General features: G+C 42.4%; 2 protein-coding genes and 1 long non-coding RNA gene across 3 annotated transcripts in view; all 3 read right to left on the reverse strand.

Annotated features, from left to right (window-relative positions):
- On the reverse strand, window positions 1–24,715 carry LOC100737600 (DBIRD complex subunit ZNF326). Its single transcript, XM_021090831.1, has 9 exons — window positions 24,605–24,715; window positions 22,039–22,237; window positions 14,915–15,026; window positions 9,341–9,488; window positions 7,892–7,991; window positions 4,634–4,764; window positions 3,239–3,334; window positions 1,637–1,763; window positions 1–110 (listed from the first exon to the last, which is right to left on the reverse strand). The coding sequence occupies exons 2-9, from the start codon at window positions 22,232–22,234 to the stop codon at window positions 1–3; spliced, it is 1,020 nt and encodes a 339-aa protein (XP_020946490.1). The 5' UTR covers window positions 22,235–22,237; window positions 24,605–24,715.
- On the reverse strand, window positions 13,969–14,908 carry LOC110260387. Its single transcript, XR_002343633.1, has 2 exons — window positions 14,343–14,908; window positions 13,969–14,240 (listed from the first exon to the last, which is right to left on the reverse strand). It is a non-coding gene; the product is annotated as an uncharacterized LOC110260387 (long non-coding RNA).
- Window positions 22,039–27,244, reverse strand: part of LOC110260386 (DBIRD complex subunit ZNF326-like) — a 16,539-nt gene continuing 11,333 nt past the window's right edge. The window contains exon 4 of the mRNA XM_021090293.1: window positions 22,039–27,237. Coding sequence (XP_020945952.1) covers window positions 27,122–27,237 — 116 coding nt within the window. The 3' untranslated portion in view covers window positions 22,039–27,121. The remainder of the gene's footprint in view (window positions 27,238–27,244) is intronic.

Raw genomic sequence — 27,244 nt, forward strand, 5'->3', positions numbered from 1 at the left:
CTAGATGGGCTCCACATTTTCCAGTTTCAACAACCTTCTCTTGTTCGGCTCCAGCCCCGAAAGTGGAAGATAAATGCCAATTGGATTTTCCTGGCTTGAGACAGGCAAATCTAGCCCACAACAATAAACGCAAATTGACCTCGGACATCTATTATAAAGGTTTTGTCGTATCCAAAAGAGAAATTATCCCTGAAATTCTGCAAATACCCATACATCCATCCACTTAATGCCTTAAAATGACTTAATATACCCCCTATGTTCAGCCATTCAATGCATCAAAATTTTGCAAAGCTACTTCACTGGAAGAGTTCCCCTCTCAAAAGAGACCAGAATAAAGATTCAAATAAGACCACTTTTTCCAGTGACAGAGACGGTCATTTGAAAATAATCTATTAATCTCACCTCTTTTTGAGTATAAAGGAGAGAAACAGTCAAGAGAGGAATGATTCTTTTTTTAAAAAGTGATAGTTTGCTTCTTGGTTCTCCAGCTAAAAAGAGGCATAACAAAAGAACCAACATAACTGTGAAAAATTAATTGTATTCAAAGGTATTGCCAAGAAGATTTCAAGACCTGACACAGGCACAGAGCAAAGGGACAACTTAAGCATCAACGGTGCAGTTAAACAGACTGACCCCTACGTGAAATGTGTTAAAAAATATTTTAACTATACTTTTAAAAAAAGTCATTGAAGTTAATTTTTTCTTTAATTCAAGTTTTCCCAATTATCTTAAAATGCTTCTGAGCTGAACTCACATATTAAGGCAAATCCTGATTTTATATACTCCTTTAATTGATGAATTCCGTTTCATTTAAAATGGCTAATCCAGGGAGAAATTTTGTAAAAAACAGTTTATTGCTACAAAGGGAAACATGGTCACAAAAAGCCCTAAAGCGCCTCTTAATGCAAATGACTACTCAATGTCCAATGCGGTGAAAACACGCAGAGCACGGAACACTCGCCCAGTGTGTCTCTCGGGGGTAAGTATTCAAAACACCACGCGCCCGCCCTCGAATGCATCCTCCCAAGAGCAGCATTAGGTTCAACTGATTAGAACAGATACACTAACAAGACGCGTCTGTTACCCCGTCACCAGTGACGTAATACAAGTTAAGCTTAAAAATTATACAAACAATTTACTGAATCTAAGTTAGGTAGCTATAAAACTAAACTAAAATCGTCTTACCTTCATTTTATTAAACAAATGCCAAACAGTGAGAAATCATAGAAAACAAATTGTCATGTGTGGAATGCATGCAACACGGGTGTTAACGCTCCTATTTTAAACTACTGAAATTCTTACCCTTTTCCACATTAGGAGAGAAATTTAAAGCTTCTTTTGCATCTGACCAGGGCCTTATATTGGACTTTCTCCAGGCTGGTCAACAGGGAAGGCGCCGGGCTTTTCCTCGGCCTCCCCTCCCTCTCCTCCCTCTGCCCCCGCGTCCCCCTCCCCCTCCCCTCCGCCCCCGCCCCCCCTCGCCCTCTCCCCCCGCCGCCGCCGCCGCCGCCGCGTCCCCTCCTTCCTCCTCCGGGGCCCCGGCGCTTCCCCCGCTGCGCCCTCGCCCACATCCTCCGCCTCCTCCGCCTCCTCCGCCTCGCCTCCTCCGCCTCCCCCTCCTCCTCCGCCTCCTCCTCCGCCTCCTCCTCCTCCTCCTCCGCCTCCTCCTCTTCAACAGGCTCGTCCATCTTTTCTTCCTCCTCCTCATCTCCTTCCAGTTGCTGATCCTGGGACTGATCCTGAATTTCAAAAGGATTCTCACCCTAAAAACATGAAGAAAAAACTTTGAAGTCAGTACATTTATTTTTTTTAAATCGGTGAAATTTTTATTTGCTGTATCACTGAAAATAAATACCATGTGAAGCTTTTTATTTCCACTCCTGACAAATCCATGCAATATTTGTTGAGCACCTACTGCACACCGAGGTGGGTGTGAAACTCCACAAAACAACACAAACACAAATTTGTGTTCTACTTAGCAACACAGGCAGGCAATGTACCACGTCGCATGTTCTCTTTTTAAAAATTCAGATGAAAATCAGAATCATATTAGGTGTCATGTTTTACTTTTACTTTTAAAAAGTAGATAAACCTTTAACTCACTAAACATTCACAGATAGAATTTTAATATTTTAAGTTATTTGAATATGTAAACTACGTATGGGGAGTATGTCTTGTAAACTGGACCGTATCAGAAAGCTTTATTAATGACGAGAGAAATGAAGAGGCAGGAAAGTGCAAGGCTGGTGCTCCCCTGTGAGAAACACCAGGCAGGAAGCTGCGGGAGGAACGGAAGGAGAAGAGAAGGCCTCCTAGCGAGAGGCTACCCGACAGCCCGAGAAAGGTGACCCCGTTAGGATGAGTGGGTTAGGTGGGAAAGGGGGGGAAGCAGGGATGTGCACACATAGTGAGGATGTAAGAGGTCTCGGGGGCCACAGACCTCTTCATAAATTTGCAACTCGAAAGAGAAGAGACCTCAGAGGAAGATATTTAGGTATGTGAACTGCTTGCACAGAGCGAATAGGGACGCCACGTCGTAAATAGGATGACCGGGGTTGGGACGAAGGCGTAAGTAGGGAAAAAGGGCTGAGAATGAAACCTATTGAAAATGCCTGCAACATAACCCGACCTTCCTGCTTCCCCTCCAACTTTTACCCAAGGAAAAGGAGTGACCTTCCAGTTGGTATGCTTGGAAGAACTACCAATCGGCTAAGTCGCTCGTCTTTGGGACTCCTCTGCTGCTAGAAAGACTCAACTCGGCACCTTCTGTCCCCTCTTCAGGGCCTTCCAGCAACAGGAAGGGGGCGTTCGAGCAGCTCCATGTCATCTGGCAGACTAGGAGGACCCTGCTGCTGCCCAGTCAAACCAGTAACGGAAGCTGGGAGCAGGTTAAGTCTTTCCAGGAGGGAAATACTAGAGAGTCCACAGTAACTAAGACATATCTTCCAAATCACCTTTTTTTAAAAAAAATTAAAAACAAAGCTGACATTTCGATCTTCCATTAGACTCGTGCGTATCTCGCAACTGACGCAGAGCTAGAAAGGGGGGTGAGAAAGGAACAGCCTACTGGTCCCTCTCTCAACAAATCCCAACAAATAGGAAAAAAGGTATGTCACCTACATGTATGACATTAAGTAAAATTCTCCTAATTTTTTACTATATTAAATAGCACAAAGAGTTGCCACATCACCATTTAAGTATTACAGTATTGCCTAAAGTTTCTGCTCTAAAATCTTACCTTAACAAAACGTTCGTATCGTGCCTTCACTATTGGGTTATTTAAAATGCTTGTAGCAGTCAAGACACTCTCCCTTTTTATTTGTTCCTTATAAGCCTATAAAAAACAGAACACATGGAGATACTTGAAAACCATGCCATGAAAAACAGTTCCTAAAACAACACTGCATGCTGAACTCCTTAGAATTAAATGGCAAATTAAGCTATAAAGCAACAACAGCTACTGTGACCCCAAATCTAACTCATCTATGCATGAAAACAAGGAAGATCCAACAAGCCAGTCAACTTCATCAAATCCACTCGGTCACTGCACACTCTATGTCCAGGTCTACGAAACCGTTGCTTTCTCTGCTTTCCTACCTCCACCTCTGCCAGCCCCAGCTACTCCAACTATTCACTTTCAGGCTATCAAAAAAGAAAGGATAGTTTTTCACGCTGCTAAAGTAGCTACAAAGGAGGAAAGGTAATGAGACGGAATGTCTAGTCACCAAAGGGTGTCAAGAGAACATCAAAAAAAAAAAAAAAAAAAAGGACAAAGACCTTTTTAAAAGACTATGTATGCTCCAAGTGGCTGAAAAAATCTGAGTTAAATGAGGTTCACGTCAATACAAAACATGAATTTAAGACTCAGGTACGGTCTGCGTAAAACTTAGGTCTTTAGTATTTGAATTTTTAGTTTTGCTTTGCAAACAAATTTCTCACAAAATAAACAATTTTTATTTGAAATGTTTGGGCTACATAAAACCAACCAACATAGAAGCGGAAATATATTAATCCACAAGAAAATGGTAAATTTTTCCTAGAATTTTTGAGTAAATTCTACTGAAAAACATAACAATAGGTAATAACTGGTAATTCCAGTTTTTGGTTTACTTTTCCCAATCATCAACATGTATGCTACAATAAAGTCTTTCCTTTCTCTTTTGTTATAAAACAAACACACACTCATAAAATCATTTTGTACCATCTTTTAAAAAGTCAACAATAAAAGGAGCAATTCAGCAACAGCTATGATTTCCTGAACGCTTACTAACGTGCCAGGCCCGACTCTAAGTGTCTTTTATATTTTAGTTAACCTAACCTTTATTCGGTCACCTAAGAGTGATTATCCATCCTCGTTTTACAGATAAAGAAACTCAGACAAAGAAAAGTTTACTAGTTGCTTAACACACGTATGTACTCAACTGAGGTTCAAACCCAGGAGGTCTTGCCCCAGAGCCCACGACACTACCCCTAACTCCTGGACAACACTGCCTCTCCAAGAATCTTGACAGTCATTCACGCCTGAAATGAAGCGGATCGCACACAAGCAGGCAGGTGTGAAACGGCAGCCTCGGAAGGGCGTAAGGGATTCCTAGATACTGCCGCGACTCCACTAAGGCGGATGAGGCCGTACCTGCTTCCCTTTGCTGTGGTCAGGAGACTTCAAGTGCTGCTGGACCGAGCTGTGCAGAGCCGGGATGTAGACACTGCAGGCGCTGCAGTGAACAGTCTCTACTTTCATCATGTGATCGTCTGCAGTAACACCTGCCAAAGAGAGGCAGCTGTTACTAAGACAGGTGAGAGTCATACATCCTGACTGCCAACAAATCAAGTTTCAACTATTTCATCCCCATGCTTATTTACACCCCTGCTTCAAAAAAAAAGGGACCAGAGTACGTATGTTGAGTTTTTCTGCCATATCTCATAAATCTGCATATATAATAAAAAACTATACGGATAACAGATTAAGACTGTAAATGTGGGAGTTCCCATCATGGCTCAGTGGGTTAAGAATCCAAATAGTATCCATGAGGATGTGGTTCCATCCCTGGCCCCGCTCAGTGGGTTAAGGATCCAGCGTTGCTGTGAGCTGTGGTGTAGGTCGCAGATGGGGCTCGGATCTGGCGTTGCTGTGGCTCTGGCGTAGGCTGGCAGCTGCAGCTCCAATTCAACCCCTAGCCTGGGAACCTCCATACGCCGCGGATGCAGCCCTATAAAAAAAAAAAAAAAAAAAAAAAAAGAGGAAAAAAAGAAAGAAGATATGAAACATACCGCTTTAGTAAAATACAAAAAAAGTCCCCTTTGATCCCTGACATTTCACTCCTGAAGTAACATTATAAGGTACTGCTGTGGCCATCTGTATCTGCAGGTTCCACATCTGTAGTTTCAACTGACCATGGGTGAAAAATATTTTTTAAAAAAATCCAGAAAGTTCTAACAGGTAAAACTCCTTGCTGGCAATTATTTACATAGCGTTTCCACTGTAATAGGTATCGTAAGTAATACAGAGGTGATCTAAAGTATGTGAGTACAGGCACAGGTTATGTGCAAATGCTACATCCATTTTACAGAAGGGACTTGAGGAGTTCCCGTCGTGGCGCAGTGGTTAACGAATCCGACTAGGAACCATGAGGTTGCGGGTTCGGTCCCTGCCCTTGCTCAGCGGGTTAACGATCCGGCGTTGCCGTGAGCTGTGGTGTAGGTCGCAGACACGGCTCGGATCCCGCGTTGCTGTGGCTCTGGCGTAGGCCGGTGGCTACAGCTCCGATTCAACCCCTAGCCTGGGAATCTCCATATGCCGCGGGAGCCGCCCAAGAAATAGCAACAACAACAACAAAAAGACAAAAGACAAAAAAAAAAAAAAGAAGGGACTTGAGCATCACGGATTTCTGCATCTGCAGAGGGCTTCTAGAACCTTCTCCCTCAGACTCAGAGAGAGAGCTGTCTAAGCAAAGGCAGGTCTGAGAGAAAACGGCACTTTCTGGGAATTTCAAGCAATTCAGCATGGCTGGGCACAGACTATAAAGAGAGGACAAGAGAGAAGAGCAGGGCCTGGATTGTGAGCTTTGCGTGCCAGACCTAGGAAACTGAATTGTATTCTGTGGAGGATGGGAAGCCACTGAAAATTCTCAAAGTAATAAAATCACAGATTTAGTGACAAGAATGAACGCAAGGAGACTAGTTAGAAAAATACTGCAATTGTCAAGAGAGCAGATGAAGATTTGAACACATTCCATGTTTAAAGAGGAGGTAAAGAGGAATTTCCTTGTGGCACAGATTAGGTATCTAGTGTTGCCACTGCAGCTGCCTGCGTCACGGGTTCAATCCCTGGCCCGGGAACGTCTACATGCTGCAGCAGGAAAGGAAAGAGGGAGGGAGGGAAGGGAAGAAGGAGCAGGGAGGAAGAGGCCTGGTACATATTCAACAGGCAGAACCAACACAACACGCGCAGTGAGGGTAAATGCCAGGATGAACCACACGGTGCCGGTTTTGAGGATGGTGCCGCTTTCCAGGATAAACGAAGGAGATGTGCGCTAAGTTTTGGTCTTGCTTTCTTTATGGGGTGGGGAGGATGAAGTCTCGGGACGTGGTCATTTCATGAGAGGTCGCTAAAAAGATGTCAGCAGGCAAGTGGATGCGAGAGACTGGAGTCAGAAGAGGGACCCGGGTGAAGGCGCCGACCTAGAGGTAATCCATACACACAGACGGTGACTTGAGCGCTCGAAGTAAATCCATTCAACAGGAAGAATCATAAAGAGGACAACAGGGCTGACGACAGAATACTGCTAACGACCACCTTCCAAAAGCCTGGCGGAAAAAGGGACACACAAAGAAGAAAAACGACGGGAGTAAAGAGAGCATCACAGAAGCCAAGGCGGAAACAGACTGACAAAGAACGGAGTCATCCGCAGAAAACACTGCAGAAGAGAGAGAACGCTTCACGAGAACCTAGTGACGTGCTGCTGGGGACCCGTGTCAGAGCAGCTGCAGTAAAGGGATGGGGCAGAAGCTTACCTACTGTGGGTAAAGGAATACACGGGAATGAAGAAACAGACCAGCGCCCTCCGTGCTTAAACAAGGACGGCTGTTTAAAGACAGAGGCAGGTTCTAGAGGAAATAAAGTCTGCTTTGATCTTGTCCTTTGGTGCTTTTTTTTTTTTTCTCAATGGCCACATCCATGGCATGCGGAAGTTCCCAGTACAGGGACTGAAGGTGAGCTGCGGCCACGACCTACACCACAGCTGCAGAAATGCTGGATCCTTTAACCCACTGTGCTGGGCCAGGATCGAACCCACGCCTCCACAGCAACCCGAGCCGCTACAGTAGGATTCTTAACCCACTGTGCCAGAGCTGAAACTCCCCTTGCAGCTTTTTCAGTTTTTTTGCTTGTTTTTTATGATAAGAGTACAGGCTCCAGAGACAGAAGCAAAAGAGAAGACTAAAAACCAGGAGCGAAGGGTTCAGAATTTGAGCCCAAGTCCTTAAGGAGATGCGAAGGGATAAGATGGACAGAGGGCGGAGAGGGGAGTCCCGCTGGCCCTCTGTACCACGGGATCTGCATCTGCAGCTACTGAGGAGCCAACCGGGACTTGAGCATCTGCAGATGTTGGTACCCGAAGCAGGTCCCGGAACCCATCTCTCCCGGATGCTGATGATGACGCATCACCCATCTGGAAGCAGAGCTGATTTTTCCTCTGTGAAGGAAACTAAGTGAGGGATTTGAGGGAGGCAGTGTTCAGCTGGTCCGCAGGGCTCCCTTGTGCCAACCCACTCAGGCTGACCACATGCGACCCTGGGCGCCGTCACTCTCCTGGCACCAGCCACCCCGAAACAGGTTAAGGCGTGTAAAACATACGCGGAAATTTCCACATCGAGTTGTCTCAGCACCTACCTTCCATAACGTCCTTTTCAGTTACCTTGACTACTTCTGTTTGACTATTTGTCTGCTGCTTACGAATAGATGTTTTCTTGAATTTATTTACCATACATTCCTAGAAAACAAAATTGAAAGAATCCAAAAGCTTTCAGTGAGCTCGTAGTGTAGGCTTAGCACCACGCCTGACCTATGGGAGAGAGCAGAGTCTATTACATAAGAATTAATAAACGTTCTCAGGGAACTTACAATTTAGGGGAAACAGCTAACATAAAGTAATAGGAAACCAAAAAAAATGATTTCTTTTTCAAAATTATTTTAGGCATACATATATATATAGAAAGAAAAATAAGACAGCTGGACCAGTCAAGAGATCTCCTCAGGGCAGGTGAGCACTTACGTCCTAAACGACAGTTCAGAAGCAGTTAACAAGTAAAATGACAGAAAGACACTTTAATTAAGGCACACAATTCTGCAAAGCTACAGGGAAGGGAATGATCACTGTCCTTCTAACCTTCCAACGATTCCACCTCTTTTGTCCAAATTAATTGTACATACATACAATCAGCAGCCCAGCTGCAGCCGAGACCCAACGACCCACCCTGCCTCGCGTCCCTCCCTGCCACTCCAGGGTCATCTGGGGGAGTGTGTTCCGTTTCCAACGACTGTCAGCCTGCCTCTCCAGCGCTTGCAGAGCACCTTCCGTAAGTGTTCAAGAAAAACTGCTGAGCTGATGACCACTTCCTAATGTTATAAAGGACACTAAACAAACCCGGGCACTCTGGCTCTGAACTCAGACTTCTACTTGATGAAAAGTCACTGATCTGCTCTGAGCATGACCTTACAGGACAAAAAGGAGTCAGTATAAAGCTGAAATGAAAAACAAAGAAAGGCACTCAGCACAACACTGGGTACACACAAGACGGTTACCAGATGATGGCTGATGCTGCATCAATTAACAGATGTTAAAGGAAGTCTTTCCTGACACCTGTGCCAGAAACTACTGTGAAAAATGTAAAATGTACTCGCAAATAACAAACCTAAAATCTAGGAAAGAGGAATCCACATCTACTTTTGAGCTTTTTTTTTTGTCTTTTCTGGGGCCACACCTGCAGCATATGGAGGTTCCCAGGCTAGGGGTCGAATCGGAGCTGCAGCCACCAGCCTACTCCAGAGCCACAGCAACGGAGGATCCGAGCCGCGTCTGCAACCTACACCACACACAGCTCACGGCAACGCCGGATCCTTAACCCACTGAGCGAGGCCAGGGATTGAACCAGCCACCTCATGGTTCCTAGGTGGATTCGTTAACCACTGCACCAGGAGGGGAACTCCTACTTTTGAACTATTTTTAAAACAACTCATTTTTTAAATGAAAGTAAATTTTTAGAAATATAAAATGGGGGTATGACGGGAAACAATGAAAATATAAGAAATTCAAATGTCAGAGAAAGTGTTTCTACTTACATGCAAAAACTCCATAACTACTTTATCGAATTTGGTTTGTTTTTGAATATGATCTAATGTTTCCTGATGTGAAGAACTTTCCAGATGCAGTTCAATATCTTTTTCTTCAAATGTTCGAAATTTACAAAATGAACACGTGAATGCCATTCTGTAAAGAAAAAAAGGTTTTCCTTTAAATATGATTGTATTTACTTAGGAGTTCACAAGACTATACCAATGAAATTAATTTTACAGCATAAATGATTTCCCTTCTTCCATTTTATGGTTGATTTTTTTTTTTTTTTTTTTTTCTTTTTAGGGCTACACCTGCAGCATATGGACGTTCTGAGGCTAGGGGTCAAATTGGAACCGCAGCTGCCACCCTACACCACACCCACAGCAACATGGGATCCAAGCCACACCTGTGACCTACACCATAGCCTGCAGCAATGCCAGATCCTTAACCCACTGAGCAAGGCCAGGGATCGAACCCACATCCTCACAGACACTCTGTCAGGTTCTTAACCTGTTGAAGCACAACAGGAACTCCTATGGTTGATTTAAACTTAGCTTAAGTAGAAGACAAAACAAAACAAAAAAACAGTATTTAAGTAACTGTCTGGACAACTTGGCATTTCTGGCCCACACTGGAGCTTCTGGGAATGAAAGATGGGATCGGTGGATCTAGTTACTCTAATCCTAAACTATCCATCTCCGATCTAGACCAGCTGGAAAGCCAGATCAAAGTTCAAGAAGTATCAAGTTCCAAAGCTCCATTACTTATTTGATACCCTGTTCCACCCTCAAGCTTCCAAAGCACCGGCACAGTACCAAGAAAGCCAGGGGGACTCCAGACAGCCACGATTCACGTTAGAGGCCTTGGAGTCAGAAGTCCTCGCCCCTAAAGATCACTGCAGGACGACTAACAGGCCTGGGCTGGACAAATGCACTCATTCAGAAGCTCAGCAAACAGTCCAGAATGAATTTCCCTTTTTTTCTCCCACTTAATTCTTTCTACCTTATAAATTCTTGTTTTGTTTTTTCTTTGAATTATGACAATATTTCCTAATCGGTTTCTCTCTAGTCTCCATGCTTATTTTGCTGGGTAAAGTACAGAATCTGAAGTCTACTGCTGGGTTTACTTCCTAGACCCTTATGCGACCGGGGGCAATTGATTTAACTTCTCTGGGCCTTAATTTTCTTATCGTAATGAGACGAGACCCCTCCTGGAGGTGTCTTAAAAACACGTATGAAGTCCTCAGAATAGTTCCGGGCACGCAGGAACTATTCAATTAATCATTGTTGCTTCTTAAAGGAGACAACAGCACATTACTGCTCAAAGACGTCATTGGCTCTTTAAGGCTCAAAATGCAAAGTCCAAGCATTTTCAGTCGCCCTTTAAGAAAGTCCTTCATCTCTCCTTTCTCTTTTTAGCTTTACTCACTAATACTTTTACTTTTTAACAGTACCTAGCGCACAGTAGGTTGTCCTTAAACCTTTACATTAGACTATACCTTTCACCCTAGCAGACGCCTTTGAATCTACAGAGGTTTCTAGCTCCTAAATATCAACGAAACATTCCTATTTCTTTGCTTTACCTCAAGCCAGGCCTCTGCCTGGGCTGCCTAACTCCTCCTGCGATGCTGCCGTATCCAGATCAGTTCAAACACACCTTCACCCCTTTCCCTGACTTCCCGCGCTCCTGCTTGGAAGCCACCTCCTCTGAAGCTACTCTGTGCTCTTCCTGTGGAACCCTGCACCTGCACCTATGCTGCGGTCCGTCCATTCCGCGCTCTCACCCCCAACCCCCGCCCCGTTCCCTTCCCTTCCCACTCTCTCTATCACATTGAAAGCATTCAAATATCCAAAAAGAACGCATCACAAGAATAGCTATTTACTGTCAATCTCCTATCCTCCAAACTCAGAGTAAAACTGCTCTAACATATTAAAATAATTCCAGGCTATTTTAAAGGATTCTTATCCTAAAATGGCCAATTAAATGGACTGACATCCTTTTGGTTATGTCGTCAAGTTTGTATCTAGACTTACGGAGAAAAACAGCTAAATGAAAGTTCAGTTCTTTCCTTTTCTCCAAATCACAACATTCATTATATTAATATGGGTATGTCATGTCCAAATCTATCATTGTAACAGAAAAGTATTCATGAGGTAATTCAATAGAGAAATTAATCTTACAGTGTAAAATCATCTTTGGACGCCTACACGTGTGACACAAAGTGTTCAACTTATTTCCTCATCAAAGTAATTAAGCCCGTTTTCACTGTCAAAAGAAGGAACCAGGTCAGAGAGGGAGAGGCACGAGGACCACAGACAGCTGCCTCTTTAAACTAGAACTCCTTTTTATAGGCTAGTTCTTGATGAGCTCACTTCTGCTTCTCAGGTCCCAGCATGTTTTCTGATAACTAAGACTATCAGAAAAAGCATAGGAGAAGGTTATTAAAGCTGGCACAAGGATTACAGAAGAAACAGCTAGTAGACTAAAATCAAAGACAGTCTAAACAAATAAAAGAATTGGGGAATTCAAATGCAACTCCATTTTCTTTTACTAAACGTCACATAAATAAAACCAGTATATCCCAAAACAAAGAATATCCTGTTTAATGTGGAAGGAAACGTATACACTATTAGAATATCTCCACGGAACAGTGTGAAGAGTCTTTTCTTAAAATATTGTATTTTTTTAAAATTTGTTATTGTTATTTCCAACACACTTTTTTTCCCCACTGTATAGCATGGGGACCCAACTACACATACACGTATACATAATTTTTTCTCCTGTGGTCGTGCTCTGTTGTAAGTGTCTAGACTTAGTTCTCAGTGCTACTCAGCAGGATCGCATTGTTAGTGCACTCCAAAAGCAATAGTTTGCACCCGTTAACCCCAGGTTCCCAACCCCTCCCACTCCCCCTCCACCACCGGGCAACCACAAGTCTGTTCTCCAAGTCCATGATTTTCTTTTCTGTGGAAAGGTTCGTTTGTGCCGTATATTAGATTCCAGATATCAGTGATATCACATGGTATTTGTCTTTCTCTTTCTGACTTACTTCACTCAGTATAAGAGTCTCTAGTTCCATCCATGTTGCTGCAAATGGATTATGAGAGAAACGCAAATCAAAACGACCATGAGACACCACCTGACACCAGTCAGAATGGCCATCATTCATAAATCCACAAATAACAAGTGCTGGAGGGGGTGTGGAGAAAAGGGAACCCTCCTGCACGGTTGGTGGGAATGTAAAGTGGTGCAGCCACTATGGAGAACAGTATGGAGGCACCTTAGAAATCTATACCTAGAACTACCATAAGACCCAGCAGTCCCACTCTTGGGCATATATCCAGACAAAACTTTCCTTAAAAAACACACATGCCCCCACATGTTCACTGCAGCTCTATTCACAATAGCCAAGACATGGAAACAACCCAAATGTCCATCAACAGATGATTGGATTAGGAAGATGTGGTGCATATATATATATACACAATGGGATACTCCTCAGCCATCAAATACTGTGTTTAAACTAAGACAGAGGCTTTGGACATCTGGATAACGCGCTTCTGCAAAACCACATTCCCCTTACGTTACACAGACAAGTTAACTTTTAAAGAGCAAAACTTTATTCTGAATGGGAAGAACACTGAATTTATTTTTTGACTTTCATATTCTTTATTTTCCTGCATAAACAGAATTCAGAGAAAAAACGATTTTAATAATATCAGCTACTGTCCTTTTTAAAAAATGCCTTGTCTTTTTTCCATGTGTAACTTTTTATCTTGCATATATTTTTTCTATTTTGCCTGCATTTTCTCCATGTTATTACAGACTTTATAACCTTCATTTTTGACCGGCTCAACAGCCCACTGACGGGATCTGTCCAACTTTACATATACTTAATCACTATCCAGCACTAGTATTTATTTCATGGTTAGACCTTTTTTTTTTTTTTTTTTTTGTCTTTTTGTCTTTTTAGGGCTGCACCTGCAGCATATGGAGGTTCCCAGGCTAGGGGTCGAATCAGAGCTGTAGCCGCCGGCCTACACCACAGCCACAGCAACTCGGGATCCGAGCCGCATCTGCGACCTACCCCACAGCTCACAGCAACACCAGATCCTTTACCCCCTGAGCAAGGCCAGGGATCGAACATGCAACCTCACGGTCCCTAGCTGGATTCGTTAACCACTGAGCCACGACAGGAACTCCCAAGTTTAGACCTATTATAAATAATGTTCTACTGGGTATCTTTTTAAAGTAATCTATAGTTTTAGATTATTTTCGTGGAGAAATCAAAGAATATAAAAAAATTTAAGACATTTTTGGAAACCGTTAAATTGCTTCCCAGTAGTTGTAAGCACATTTACAGAATCACCAGCAAATTACAGCAGTGTTCTGGACTATATCCTAGTCAGAAAATCATTATTTCTTTTTCTTCATGAATAAAATGCCACACTATTATTAAAATTTCCAGTTTATTTAACTTACAGTATGTTTCAACATTTTTCTCTAAAATTATTAATTAGCTGCTATGCCTTCACCAAATTACACCTTAGCATCTTGTTTTCCTACGTTTTAAAAAATTCTGGTTAAGATTTATCTAACTTAGACATTAATCATTTCTCATATTTTCCACATCTTTCAAGTTTAAATTTTTTATTTAAATAAATCTGGTCATCATTTCCTGTATCATTTATTCTGTAACTTTTAAGCCTGGAAAATGGTATTTCTATACAAGATGATGGCTCCATGTAGTCAAATCTCAGGAAGATTCTGCGGTTTTCTTCACGTATTTGTCCTTAACAATACTGTATTTTTGGATTATCATTATGCATGAGATCTCTTCTTTCTTATATTTTCTAAGTGGTGACTGCATATTCAGTCACTCTTCCTTATCCGTAGGTTCTTCATCTGTGGAGTCAATCAATCTCAGATTTAAAATATTAAGGAAAAAAATTTCACAAAGTTCCAAAAATCAAGACTTGAATGTGACGCACATCAGCAAGTACTTACATGGCATTTACTCTGCATCACGTATCCTAAGAAACCCAGAGGCGATTCAGAGTACATGGGAGGACGTGGAGCTCCCGCTGTGGCGCAGCAGAAACGAATCCGACTAGGAACCATGAAGTTGTGGGTTCGATCCCTGCCTCCCTCAGTGGGTTAAGGATCCGGCATTGCTGAGGCTGTGGTGTAAGCCAGCAGCTACAGCTCCGATGAGCCCCCTAGCCTGGGAACCTCCGTATGCCACAGGTGCGGCCCTGGAAAAACAAAACAAAACAAAAGAAAAAAAAGCACATGGGAGGACGTGCAGCAAATATTCCATTCTACATGAGTGATCTGCGCACCCTCAGGTTCTCCATGGGGGGTGGGGCTAGAAGGGGGAGGGCGCCCCTAGAACCAACCTGCTGTGGATACAGAAGGATGGCTCTAAATACCAAAAGTCAAAATCTTCCTATATACCTCTGCTCAGACCTTGTCATTCGACTCTCAGAAATCTTTCCACATTCCAACTGAGTGTCTGTCTTTCCTAGGAAACAGTTTTTTTAATGAGTCCAGCTTTCGGACTCTACCAAAGCACAAACCTGTATCCATCTCCATATTTCTCACTGTTTTTCTCTCTTCTGCGCCTTTGCTTCTCTCGCCGAGCCTCAATTCTCCGCTTTTCTTCTTCTTCATTTTTAGGATCAGTTTTTGCTAGGGGATCAGACAAAAAAGTTAAAACTAAACATCGCTCTTCGGTTCTCCTTTTCCAGTCTCCGGTTCATAAACGATAGACATACAAGAACTGTTATCTGAACTGAACCCACCAGAAAAACCTGCGTTTGCGATTACTCGGTATTTCTGAAACTTCGATCATTTGAATATGTTCATCATGGATTTTGCCTTCTCATCTATGTTATCATGTGCTGCCTATTTTTCTCTAGATCTGCTCATTTTTTTCTTATGCATATTAAGCAATAACAGCCATTCCACCTAAAATAATTTTGAATGCCACACTTTGGGAAACACTGAAATAAACTTGCATGAAACTAGAAAGACAATGCACACAAAAACTCATTATAGCAGCTCCCTCAAAATTTCTTAAAATGCATAAACTAAAAGAAAGGCAGGTTCCTCCTCTTTTTCTGAAAATACGTCTTAATGTGAATAAAGTAATAAAACACACAGTACAAAATGCACTATTTTAGCCATTTCCAAGTGTGTAATTCAGCAGCAGTAAGGACAGCTCAATGCTGGTCAACCGTCACTGCGGCAGGTGGGGTCGAATCAGAGCTGCAGCTGCCGGCCTGCACCACAGCCACAGCCACGCCGGATCCCCAACCCACTGGGCAAGGCTGGGGGCCGAACCCACAACCTCATGGTTCCCGGTTGGATTCGTTTCTGCTGCGCCACGACGGGAACTCCATGTTTCACGACGTTTTAATCACTGCGGAGACACCCCCTACCCATGCAGAAGTCACTACAGCGCCTGGTAAAACCACCCATCTGCTTTCTGTCTCTACACACGTCTCTATTCCGGCTATTCCATATGAAGAGAAGCATATAATGTATCAGTACATCATCTTTTAAATTTAATTTTGTTGGAGCATAGTTATTTACAACGTCGTACTAGTTTCAGGTGTACGGCCGAGTGAATCAGTCGTACCTAGAAATCACCCAGTCTTCTTCCCATACGGGTTATTGCAAACCACTGAGGAGCGGTGCCTGTGCTCCACCTATCGCGGCCCCCCCTCCGTCGCCTACTCTACACGGGCGAGGGTGCCGCACGTCTTTGGTCTGGCTCCTCTTATTCAGCACCGCGTTTTCTAGTTCACCCGCGCGTTGTACTGTGTGAGCATCAGGGCCCGCTTCTCTTTACGGCTGAGTGACGTCCGCTGTGCAAACACACATTCTCTCCATCCGCTCATCTGCTGATGAACGTGTGGACGCTGGTTCCGCCTTTCGGCGACCGAGAGCAACGCTGCTGTGAACATGTGTACAAGCTGTGTCTGACTACGCCTTTGCAGGCCTCCGAAGCAGGGATCTAGCCGTGGCACGGGGGGGTCAGACGGTCAGCCTCCCTTTAACCACCTGAGGAGCCAGCAAAGGGCTCCCGGCAGCTGCCGCCGCGCCACTGCCCACTCCCCGCAGCCGAGCGTGAGGGTTCTGGCTTCTCCACACTCCTCAATACAAGTTCGCTCCCTTTTTTAAAAAAATGAAGGCCAACTACTTCACATGGTGTGAAGGTGGTCTCTCCCATTAAAAGAAGAAAGAAGATCTTTCTTGTAATACATTTAGACTAAAAAACCTCACCTGCCCTCAAACTTTTCCTTCTACGCACTATTGATCCTTTTGGATTACCTTTGGAAAACATCTCATACAAAGCCATAAACACCCGGGGATTCATAAACTTGGCAGTTAACAAATACTGCTTCAAAATGATATAAAATCAATACCCTAAAATTCAATATCTAGGTTATTTTTCATCATTTCATAGGAGCTTAAATGCATACCCTTATTTTATTGACCATTTTCAATATCCGCCTGCAGGCTCGCTCAAGCCCTCGCTCCAGGGAAAATCCACGTGCACAGGACGACCTTCAACTCGAGTGACCTCACCCTCCTTTCGGGTGCTAAGCTAGGGTCTATCCTGGGCCGCCAGCCAAATGACTGAACACGGTTCTTCTCCCACTGCTTTTCAGCAAACCGTATAATCCTACTGACGACAGTGCAGCAGGACTTCCTACTCCTGTGTATTTAGCACGGATCTTTTAGAAGGCCCACCTCACCCTGACAGTGAAAGTCTGAATGGAATATAGTTTCAGCTTCATTCTTAGTTACCCTAAACTACTCGCAAATTCTCTTAAAAAGAAAAAAGTTGGTTCACATACATCTGCCTCAGTGGTGAATCAGTTTCTATATCAACTTTGCGAAATTTATCTACCTCTATCTGCAAACTATATCTTTGAAATCTACCCCAACAGGATCAACCAAATTAACTGAATTGCCTGTTCTAACAATATTTAGCGTACACACTTCGGCAAATACCAATCTATTGACTAACCCAGTACAGAGGTGGTCTCTACTGTCATACACCCTATGAAATCAGTACCAGGTTTCCAGAACTCAGAACACTGCTATTATTTTTATTAAATATAGATGTCGATGGAGTTCCCATCATGGCGCAGTGGAAACGAATCCAACTAGTAGCAAGACTAGCATCCATGAGGACACGGGTTCAATCCCTGGCCTGGCTCAGTGGGTTAAGAATCTAGCATTGCTGTGAGCTGTGGTGTAGGTCACACATGCGGCCCGGATCCTACATTGCTGTGGCTGTGGTGTAGGCCAGCGGCTATAGCTCCGATTCACCCCTTAGCCTGGGAACCTCCACATGCCTCAGGCGTGGCCCTAAATTAGACGTGTGTGTGTGTGTGTGTGTGTGCGTGTGTGTGCGTGTGCACCAAATGCAAAGCAAGGCAGGAAAGCAGATTTAAAAACAGTATTTAAACCATTGCAGAGTTCTGATTTATAGTTCATAATTTTGAGGAAAGAATCCAACATTCATTATTTCAATTATTTTCCTCAAATATTACATGTCATATAATGTTATAATTAGAAAAAAAAAGTTGTTTTAAAAAAGGAAAAAATAATACAAAGCAATTTTCCATTACAACCACATAAGAGGTTTCAGTGAAGAGTTTCTAGGGCCAGACCTGCCTTTGCCATTTCCTGGTTCTCTGACTAGGCAGCAGATTTAGTGGCCTGCTCTGTGCCTGCTTTTCTCGCTGTGGCGGGTTTGATGGGCACACCTGCACCCAAGCCACCTGCTGTGAGAAATACGTAAGGAACGTCCGGTATGTCCTTTAACACAGCGTCCAGCAGGCAGTAAGCATTCAGATCAGCGTTAAGTTTCTATTATAATAACTACTGCAATCCCACTTCAGCATGTATTAATCCTAAAGCAATTTAAATAGAGATGAAATTCAAAAAACAAAACAAACATACAATCACTTTTCAAAAACATACAAAAAACATCAAGTCTTGAACTAGAACTTATCTGGCCTCCCTGCTTCTTCTCTCATTCGAAGGTTATCTTAACCACCTCCAAAATCAAAGGCATGCACTCTAATAAGTTCATTTAATATACCTTATTTTTAAAACTAGATTAAAAAATCTGAAAAACTGGACCAGAAAAATGTAGAATATTCAATCATTACAATGATCTAAAGCCTTTCCAGTCCCAACCAGGTTAGGCGATCAAACATTAATTCTAAAGAAGAGAATAAGTTTTGCTCCCCCCTTGCAGTATCACCTAACCTGATAAGATACAATACTTCCCAGTCATCAAGGCAAAAATAAAATACATATAAAATACAAAAAAATACTTTAGGCAAAAACAGGCAAAATATCTGTGGTATATTATTATGCTATTATGTTTTCACAAAAAATGCTGAAAAAGATATCACAAAGAATGCTGAAGATAGCGCCTTCATTTACGTGTATTCTTGACTTAATCCAATTTAGTCAAGTGCACCTGATTTCGCTTATTAGAGATATATCACAAAGGTAAAACATAAAATACAGTAACAGAGAAAAGTAACGGCATCACCTGGCTCTGAAGGTCTTCGGACTGACTGAGCGGTGACTCACACACCACACAATGTCCCCATTTAAAGAGGGCCATCAGCATTCTCAGTACATTCAGATACGTGCAAACATCACCACGGTCAATTCCAGAACGTGTCCAGCACTTCCCAGCGAGAGCCGGTGCTCTTTAGGTACCACTCCCTACACCCCCACCAGCCAAAGCAACCACGGGTCCACCTTCCAGCTCCACAGACCCCTGAACTCGAGACTTTCCAATGCGCAGCCAGTCCTGACTGGCTTCTTTCATGCCATTCATCTTTTCAAGGTTCATCCCAGCTGTAGCACGTACCAGGACGTTGCTCCACTTTAAGGCTGAAAATATTCCACCGCACGGATGGACTGCATTTTGCTCATCCATTCATCCACCCGTGAGTAGCTGGGTGATTTCTACCCTGAAAGATGATGCTATGAATATCTACACCTAAGTTTCTGCGTGGACGTGTTCGTTTCTCCTGGCGTACACCAAGGAGTGGAACGGCCGGATCGTGTGGTGGTTTGTTTAACCATCTGAGGAACAGTCTGTTTTCAAAGTGCACCAGGGTTCTGACTGCTCCACATCCCCACAAGGCCTGCTGTTGTCCCGTCGTTTTGATTCTAGCCACCAGGGGGTATGAAGTGGTATCTACCTCATCAGGATCCGGATTCACAGTCCTCTTTTCTTTCTCTCTGCAGCTGCACCTGGGGCATGTGGAAGTTCCTGGGCTGGGGGTCAAATCAGAGTGGCAGCTGCAGGCCTACGCCACAGCTCACGCAACGCTGGATCCTTAACCCGCCGAGCAAGGCCAGGGATCGAACCTGCATCCTCACGGACATTATGTCAGGTTCTTAACCTGCTGAGCCACGACAGGAATTTCTGATTTACATTTCTTTGCTAAGCAATTGCTGGGCATTTTTTCATGTGTTTACAGGCTATCTGTATATCTTTTGGGGGAAAATGTCTTTCAGATGATTTGCCCACTTTTTCAAATGGGCTATTTACCTTTTTATTGAGTTTAAAATTCTGTATATATTTTAGACACAAGTTCCTTACCAGACGTACAACTGGCAAATATTTTCTCCTACTGTGTGAGCTATATTTTCATTCTCTTAATGGTATCCTTTAAAAGCACAAAAGTTTTTAATTTTGATAGAGTCTAATTAATCTATTTTTTATTTGGTTGCTTATTCTTTTAGTGTCATATCTAAGAATTCCTTGCCAAATCCAAAGTCATGAAGACTGAGGCTCTTTCATCCAAGAGTTTTATAGTTTTACTCCTTGCATTCAGGTCTTGCATTTTCACTGGTACATGTGACTACTCAGTTGTTCCAGCACCACTGTTGAAAAGACTAATCTCTCCCCACTGAACATTGTTGGCATCCTTGCAAAAAAAAAAAGTTGACTACAGATTAACGGGTTTATTTCTGGACTCTCAATTCTATTCCATTCATCTATATGTCTCTCCTTGTACCAGTATACACTGTCTCAATTACTGTGGCTTTGGGGTAAGTTTTGAAATCAAGAAGCAGTGAGAGACAAAAAATTAAATTAAATTAAAAAATAAATATGCAGAGTTCCCATCATGGCGCAACTAGGGACCATGAGGTTGCAGGTTCGATCCCTGGCCCCGCTCAGTGGGTTGAGGATCTGTCCTTGCCATAAGCTGCGGTGGAGATCACAGACGCACCTCGGATCTGGCGTTGCTGTGTCTGCGACCTAGGCCAGTGGCTCCAGCTCCAATTAGACCCCTAGCCTGGGAACCTCCACATGCCCAGGTGCAGCCCTAAAAAAATAAAAGACAAAAAGACAAAATAAAATAAAAACTAAAAAAGAAGCAGTGGGTCTATTTTGTCCTTCTTTGTTTAAGATTGTTTGGGGGAGTTCCCGTCATAGCACAGTAGTTAATGAATCCGACTAGGAACCATGAGGTTGCGGGTTTGATCCCTGCCCTTGCTCTGTGGGTTAAGCATCCAGCGTTGCCGTGAGCTGTGGCGTAGGTTGCGGACGCGGCTCGGGATCCCGTGTTGCTGTGGCTCTGGCGTAGGCTGGCAGCTACAGCTCTGATTAGACCCCTAGCCTGGGAATCTCCACATGCTGCAGGAGCAGCCCAAGAAAAGGTAAAAAGACCAAAAAAAAAAAAAAAAAAGATTGCTTTGGTTATTTTAAGCCCCTTAAAATAATTCCCTATGAATTTTAGAATCGACTTGTCAATTTTCTCAAAGAAGTAAGGCAGAATTCTGATAGAGACTGTGCTTTATCTGTAGGTGAGTCTGGGGAGTGCTACCATCTTAACACTAAGTCTTCTGATCTATCAACATTCATCTAGTATTCCCTTTATTTAGAGTTTCTTTAATTTCTTTCAACAGTTTTATAGTTTTCAAAGTGTAAGTTTTGCACTACTTTTGCTAAATTTATTCCTGAGTATTAAATTCTTCTTGATGCTAACACGAATTAAACCATTTTCTTAATTTCATTTTCAGACTGGCTCTCAATTTTTAATAATGTAAAAATGGAAATACGATTATCTCTAAGAATCATCATGTCCAGAAAATTAGAAGCAAATGAATTTTCTAGACGAAAACACAGCTTCTCTTGGTACCAAGGCCATGGACGTTTTCTGCTTTTGTCCTCATAAAGGGGTTTCTATGTCATGTGACATATCACTCCCTCCACAGCAACTCCAACAATAAACATAACACCCAAGAAAGAGTCTGAATCAAAATCGTGTGGCAAGTGCTTTCAAAAATACAGATGTTCTGGCTCCACCCCAAACCAGGATTTAGAGAAGAGGCACGGTGAGCCAGGGCATGTGACTATAAAAAGCATCTGTGCAATTCTGACATCCGAGACTGGTTAGGAGCTTTTCAGACCTAGTTTCTGCAACGGTAATTATTACATAGTTTGTCTACATAAACATGAAAACATTATCTCAATGTGAGAAAAAAAGAAAGAGAAAGAAAGAAAGAAAGAAAGGGAAAGGAAAGGAAAGGAAAGGAAAGCAAAGCAAAGCAAAGCAAAGCAAAGCAAAGCAAAGCAAAGCAAAGCAAAGCAAAGCAAAGCAAAGCAAGCACCCTGACCCGCAGCTGTAATGTTTGTACTCACTGGGCGATTTGCTGAGGCTCATCTTCTCCACAGGTTTCGCCAGCTTGGGTTTCTTGATAAAGGTTCCACCAGGCTTATTAAATGGTTGCATCATTTTTCTCTTTATTCCTCTTGCGGCAGCAACTGTCACACTGGTGGGTTTGTTTTGATAGTCAACAACAATTCCAGGTCTATGAATGCTTCCAAAATCACTCATATGCTGCAAATTTGTGAAATCAAGAAATATGAGCATAGTATCCAAAGGCAAAGTACGACTTCATACAAAATTTACACGTTATCTATCTAAAAATTTTCACCTGAAAATTCCTCAGAATGTTAACTAAATTTTACATGTCCACCCTGAATAAAAACATTAAAAACTTCATAAATGATGACATGAACTCCAATCCAGGGAACTGGCATTTTTATCTCCAGTAGAACAAATATAGATTCCCTCCTTTTGATTCTTACAATCCCAAATTGAGATCATGAACAACGAATGTGCCTGTGGGAATGTTACCACTTGTACAACTCTCTGACAGCTCCTCTTCAGAGTCCCTAATCGAGGTTCTCCCATGAAAAGACCTTAAAAGACATCTTGATGTCACTAAAACCTGACTGAATGCTAAGATACACCAAGAAGACCATATTTGAAGTCTGAAATTAAAAAAAAAAAAAGATCCAGAAATCATTTAGAATTTCTCCCTGTTGAAAAAGGGATGAGAAGGCGAGATGGAACATTAGTCTGAAATAGGAGAGTTAAGCATAACCATGCATCAACTTCCAAGACACACTTCAGATAAAGAACTGCATCTGACGTTCCATTCACATTCTTACCTAGAGAAACATATCCTGACCCAGAAGCCCAAGAAGCAAGAGTTTACAGACGAAGAGTCATGCAACCAAACGACTCTTTGTGTCCCGTCTTGTCATTAACAAAATCCGCTACACCAAGAAGCCACGTGGCCAGAGAAATTTACTCTGCTAAACTTACTTTTAGAAGATAAAGATTGAGGAGTAATCTGAAGAGAAGGATCCAACGGGAATTGTACAAGTGAAGATTTAAAAAGAAAAAGCCCTGTTGGTTCATCTACTTCATTAACAGGAGGAGAGAAAGCAAAGTCCATTCAGACCAGAATGGTGAAAATAAAGGACTGGAATACCTGCTTCTCTATCGTGAAAACAAAACTGACATTTGGAGTCTCATTAAGAAAAAAATCATTTGCCTAAAGTAATAGCATGGAAAATGTTAACTGTTTTCCAAATTTTTAAAACTGGAATCGATTTTCAATTTCGAAGCCCAAAACCTATTACCCCAACTATTTTCAATTAATCCACGATCGTAAGGCATGGTGGACTAGCAACACAGCAGTTGCTGACACCTGTGTATTATGCTTAGGAACACCTGTCTAACCTAGTAACCTTGAATCATTTAGTGTTTCCAGGTAATTTACATAGTCACATCAGAAAAATCTTCATTAATTAGCCATTAAAGGTGCAATGCATTTTATATAAGTAAAGAGTAACTGTTATAAATGCAAAATTTCTAGACAAGGATGACAGACTACACTGAGGTACCAAAGGCTAGTAAACAGTCCAAAATATGTGCCCTACTACGTTTTTCATCAGAAGTACTTTCCTCTGCAAAGAGAACACTAAGAGCAACTGACTGTTTAAGACAAAAAAAAAAAAAAAATTTACATTATAGCAAAAATACAGTATTCTTTATAGGATCAAACGACATAGTAACTCCACAATCTACATATACTTCCTAGGAAAAATTTCATGTCAACCAAGCTACCTAAGAATGTAAGGCAGAATCCTTATCCTACACATCCTAAAATTACATTCGTAAAGACTAGTATATTTACCGGTTTAAGCAGTAATTTACAAAATATTACTTCCTTGGAAGGAGCATACACATGTTTGTACAGGGAGGAAGTTATTTCTCAATAGGAAAACTAGTGACACAGGGAAAACACAACACCCAGCAGTAGGACACACTGTCAGAGAGTGAGTTAGCAAAATGGAACTGACCGCAAATCATCTACAACCCACTAGCGTTTCAAGGTCTTCACCATGTAAACATGGCGACACTGCCCTCATCTGTCACCGACTTTGAGTCTCTCGTGCTTCATGGGAAACATGAAGCTCTGAAGAAATTCTACGTGCCAGAGTTTAGCAGCAAGGCAGACACGTGTGATCATACATTGCACCTTTAACCTACTCAGAAACTCCAAGGTTCATTACTTTGCAGCAGTCCAAGCGCTGTCCCACCAGCGAACTGCTAGTGTTTACAAGGCAAAATGCAACTCCTTTTAACCCCTTTTAGACCAAACCTGATGTCCTCACCTTTTGAATAAAGGGAGAGCTGGCAAAACTTTAGGAGGTCCTCTCACACTGCCACGTATTTTCTGAGGTGCTAGAGAAACTTGTACAGGCGACCTAACAATTATGCTCATGACTTAGCTTTGGCTTCACAACACACTGGGATGAACAGTGTTTGTTCTAGTTGCAAACCATGGTCTTGAAAGGGTTTAAAAGAGTGACTAGTGAAAAGAATCTGAAAAGATTCTGTTGTACTTACTCCTCGGCCTCGGCCTCTGCCTGTTGATGGTCCTCCAAAAGCATCATAGTTTCTGCTTCCAAACGCACTTTCAGGATAAGCAGGCGTTCCTCTCCCCCGAGAGCCTACAGGTGCAGGCTTCATATGGGGTGAAGAAAAACTGCTGTAGGAAGAGCAACCCTCTCTTCCTCTGTCCTCCATAAACCCAGGCCTCAATTTTGAACGGGAGTAAGGTGCTTCCCAGCTAGACCCGCCCTGGCTTCTACCTCCGAAAGAGTCAAGGCTATTCCGGTAGGAGCTCTCAAATCGACCACCATAACTACCTCCGAAGCGGCTTTGTTCGGGTTCATTAAAACCATAGCCAGATCTGTACAGATCTCGCCCACCCAGAGAAGACCTGGAGTCGTAAGACTCATAAGGTCCAAACCTGGAAGAGTTGCACAGTGAGGGAAAAAACAAAAGTAAGCTTACTAGTGTTAGACAATATTCAAAAGACAAATTATCAGATGACATTTATCAACCAAAATGCATTTACCACATACTGGTTTGCACAGTTCTGCTTTGGTTCACACTTGATTAGGGCTGGGCACTTCAGCATGAGACCAGATAGAAAGCTATCTGAGTCAGTGTTTGGATATGAATTGAGTCAAGTAAACCTTGGCTTAGACGTCTGCTTTTGGCAGCTTTCTACTTTGTTAAAAGGAACGATTTGTCTGTCATTATCGAAGCCCAGCCCTAGTCTTGGAAAAAGTCATTTGCTAACGTTCACAAACTACTCAAACTTTCTTTGAATCCACCCCTGATATTAGAAAATACAAAATAGTTACAATACTTTGGCTTTCAGTAGGGACACAAATTGAAGACTACACAGATGTAGGCTATTTGTGACACAGAAAAGATCCGTTCGTACCCCCATAATCTATATCACAAAACTGCTTCATTGCATCTATAGCAGTCAAAATTGGGAGCATTATGTGGTTATAAAACTTCAGTTACAGTCAATAATCAATCCTCAGTCACTTTTCACTTATAGGCTAATAAATCTAACAAGTCTAGAAGGATTAAGCACATAAAATAGAACATAAAAGACCACCAACATATATCCTACGCATATGAATTTTCAAGGCAGATTAGAAAGAATACATTTTATGACGTCTTTGATTATTTGAAAAATTGTTCCCTGGCAGAAAATTATCACATAAAACTACTCTAAAAGAGGAGCACACAGTCTCCTCAAGGTTTCAATAGAGTCAACAGAAGAAACCAGCTTCCTCCTCACCAAAGCATGAATTACGAAGGCTGCTTATCCTACGGTGTTGTTTTAAAAGGCCCACGGTTACACATGCGCAAGGTGAGAACTTCTCCGCACCTTTACGCATGTGCTTACGTGCACTATGTGACAGGCAGGAGCTGATACGGAAACACACGTAGATGGCTTACGTTGCCTCAGTTATTTACAGGTCACTGAATCGAAGGTACTATTTATTTCTGAATCCTAGTACCCGTGTAAAAATTACTCCTTTTTTCCGACTAGATTTTTCAAACCATCTATCACTTAAGCCAAATTGGTGGATCTATCTATTTGCTTGATTTTTCTCTGCTATGAACCAAAATGGTACACTTGAAGCAGAAAAAAAGAAAAGTCGGCATCATTCAATCCATCCTTAAGGAATCCAGATCCTTCAATTTATGAAGGACAGTAGCTTCAAATGTTTCCTAACCAGGTCTACTTATATTTAGTAGGACTCCTGTGCCTCAGAAAGTAGACTCCCTCGGCCTGAAACAGGATCGGTCCTAGAGTCTGTAGGAATCCCACTAGGTGTAGGTCTTACGCAGCATCCACAGTGAAACGCATGGACAATCTGAACTGCAGTGCATTAGAATAAGCACAAGTGTAGTACTCATGGCTTCAACATGAGGCTTCTGGTCTAGAGCACATGTGTTTCTGGTGTTAAGTACCTGCCAAGAAATGACCTCGACGAGATTTAAACCACGCTTTTTATCATTATTATATGCTCTTGAAACTTAATTTAAAATTAAAAGAAAAAACTAGCTTAAATGTTTCTCAGAAACTTAATGTTGCTAGACTGGCTAAGTGAAACCCGCTCGAGGCAAAGACTGCTTTGCTGCTTTATAGAGTGTACCCCCCCCCCGTTAGGAAAGACTTTTTTGAAAAATCATTAAACGCTTCATAAATAAGGTTTCCAATAACATTTTTATCGCATTTGTTCAAGACATTCCTACTGATAAGGAGTTAAAAGTAAAAGAAGCAGGGAAAAAAAGTTCACTGCTAAAGACAGAAAATGTCCCTCTATCATAATGAAATGATAATGGTTTCCTAAGGTTCTCCTAAAATAATGTCTGCCAGTGATGCGGAAATAATTTTTATAACCATTAACACCTTTAAACATTTAAGGGAATTATTCAATTCCAAATAGAGAAATTCCAGTACCATAACATGCCTAAGGAAGACTTAAGTTAAATGAAAATATTCAGAATCTTATAGTCATCTAAGTATTTGGCCAAGCGATGAAGCATTTACCTGCTACCCCCACCACCACCACTGTGACTGTCCATGCCATATGACTGGTTTAGGTAGGAGTCCATGGATCTCTGACCCACATAGGATCCATGGCCATAGTCACGATCCATCCCTACAAA

The sequence above is a fragment of the Sus scrofa genome, chromosome 4 (genome assembly GCF_000003025.6).
Source record: "Sus scrofa isolate TJ Tabasco breed Duroc chromosome 4, Sscrofa11.1, whole genome shotgun sequence".
NCBI classification, from domain to species: Eukaryota; Metazoa; Chordata; class Mammalia; order Artiodactyla; family Suidae; genus Sus; species Sus scrofa.

Coding starts and splice junctions, on each gene's coding strand:
- LOC100737600 (XM_021090831.1), bottom strand. CDS start 22,234: ATGAGTGATTTTGGAAGCATTCATAGACCTGGAATTGTTGTTGACTAT. Junction 9,489..14,914: donor AAATATGGAGATGGATACAG/GTTTGTGCTTTG, acceptor TTTTCTTTACAG/AATGGCATTCACGTGTTCAT. Junction 1,764..3,238: donor GATACGAACGTTTTGTTAAG/GTAAGATTTTAG, acceptor TCATGTTTTTAG/GGTGAGAATCCTTTTGAAAT.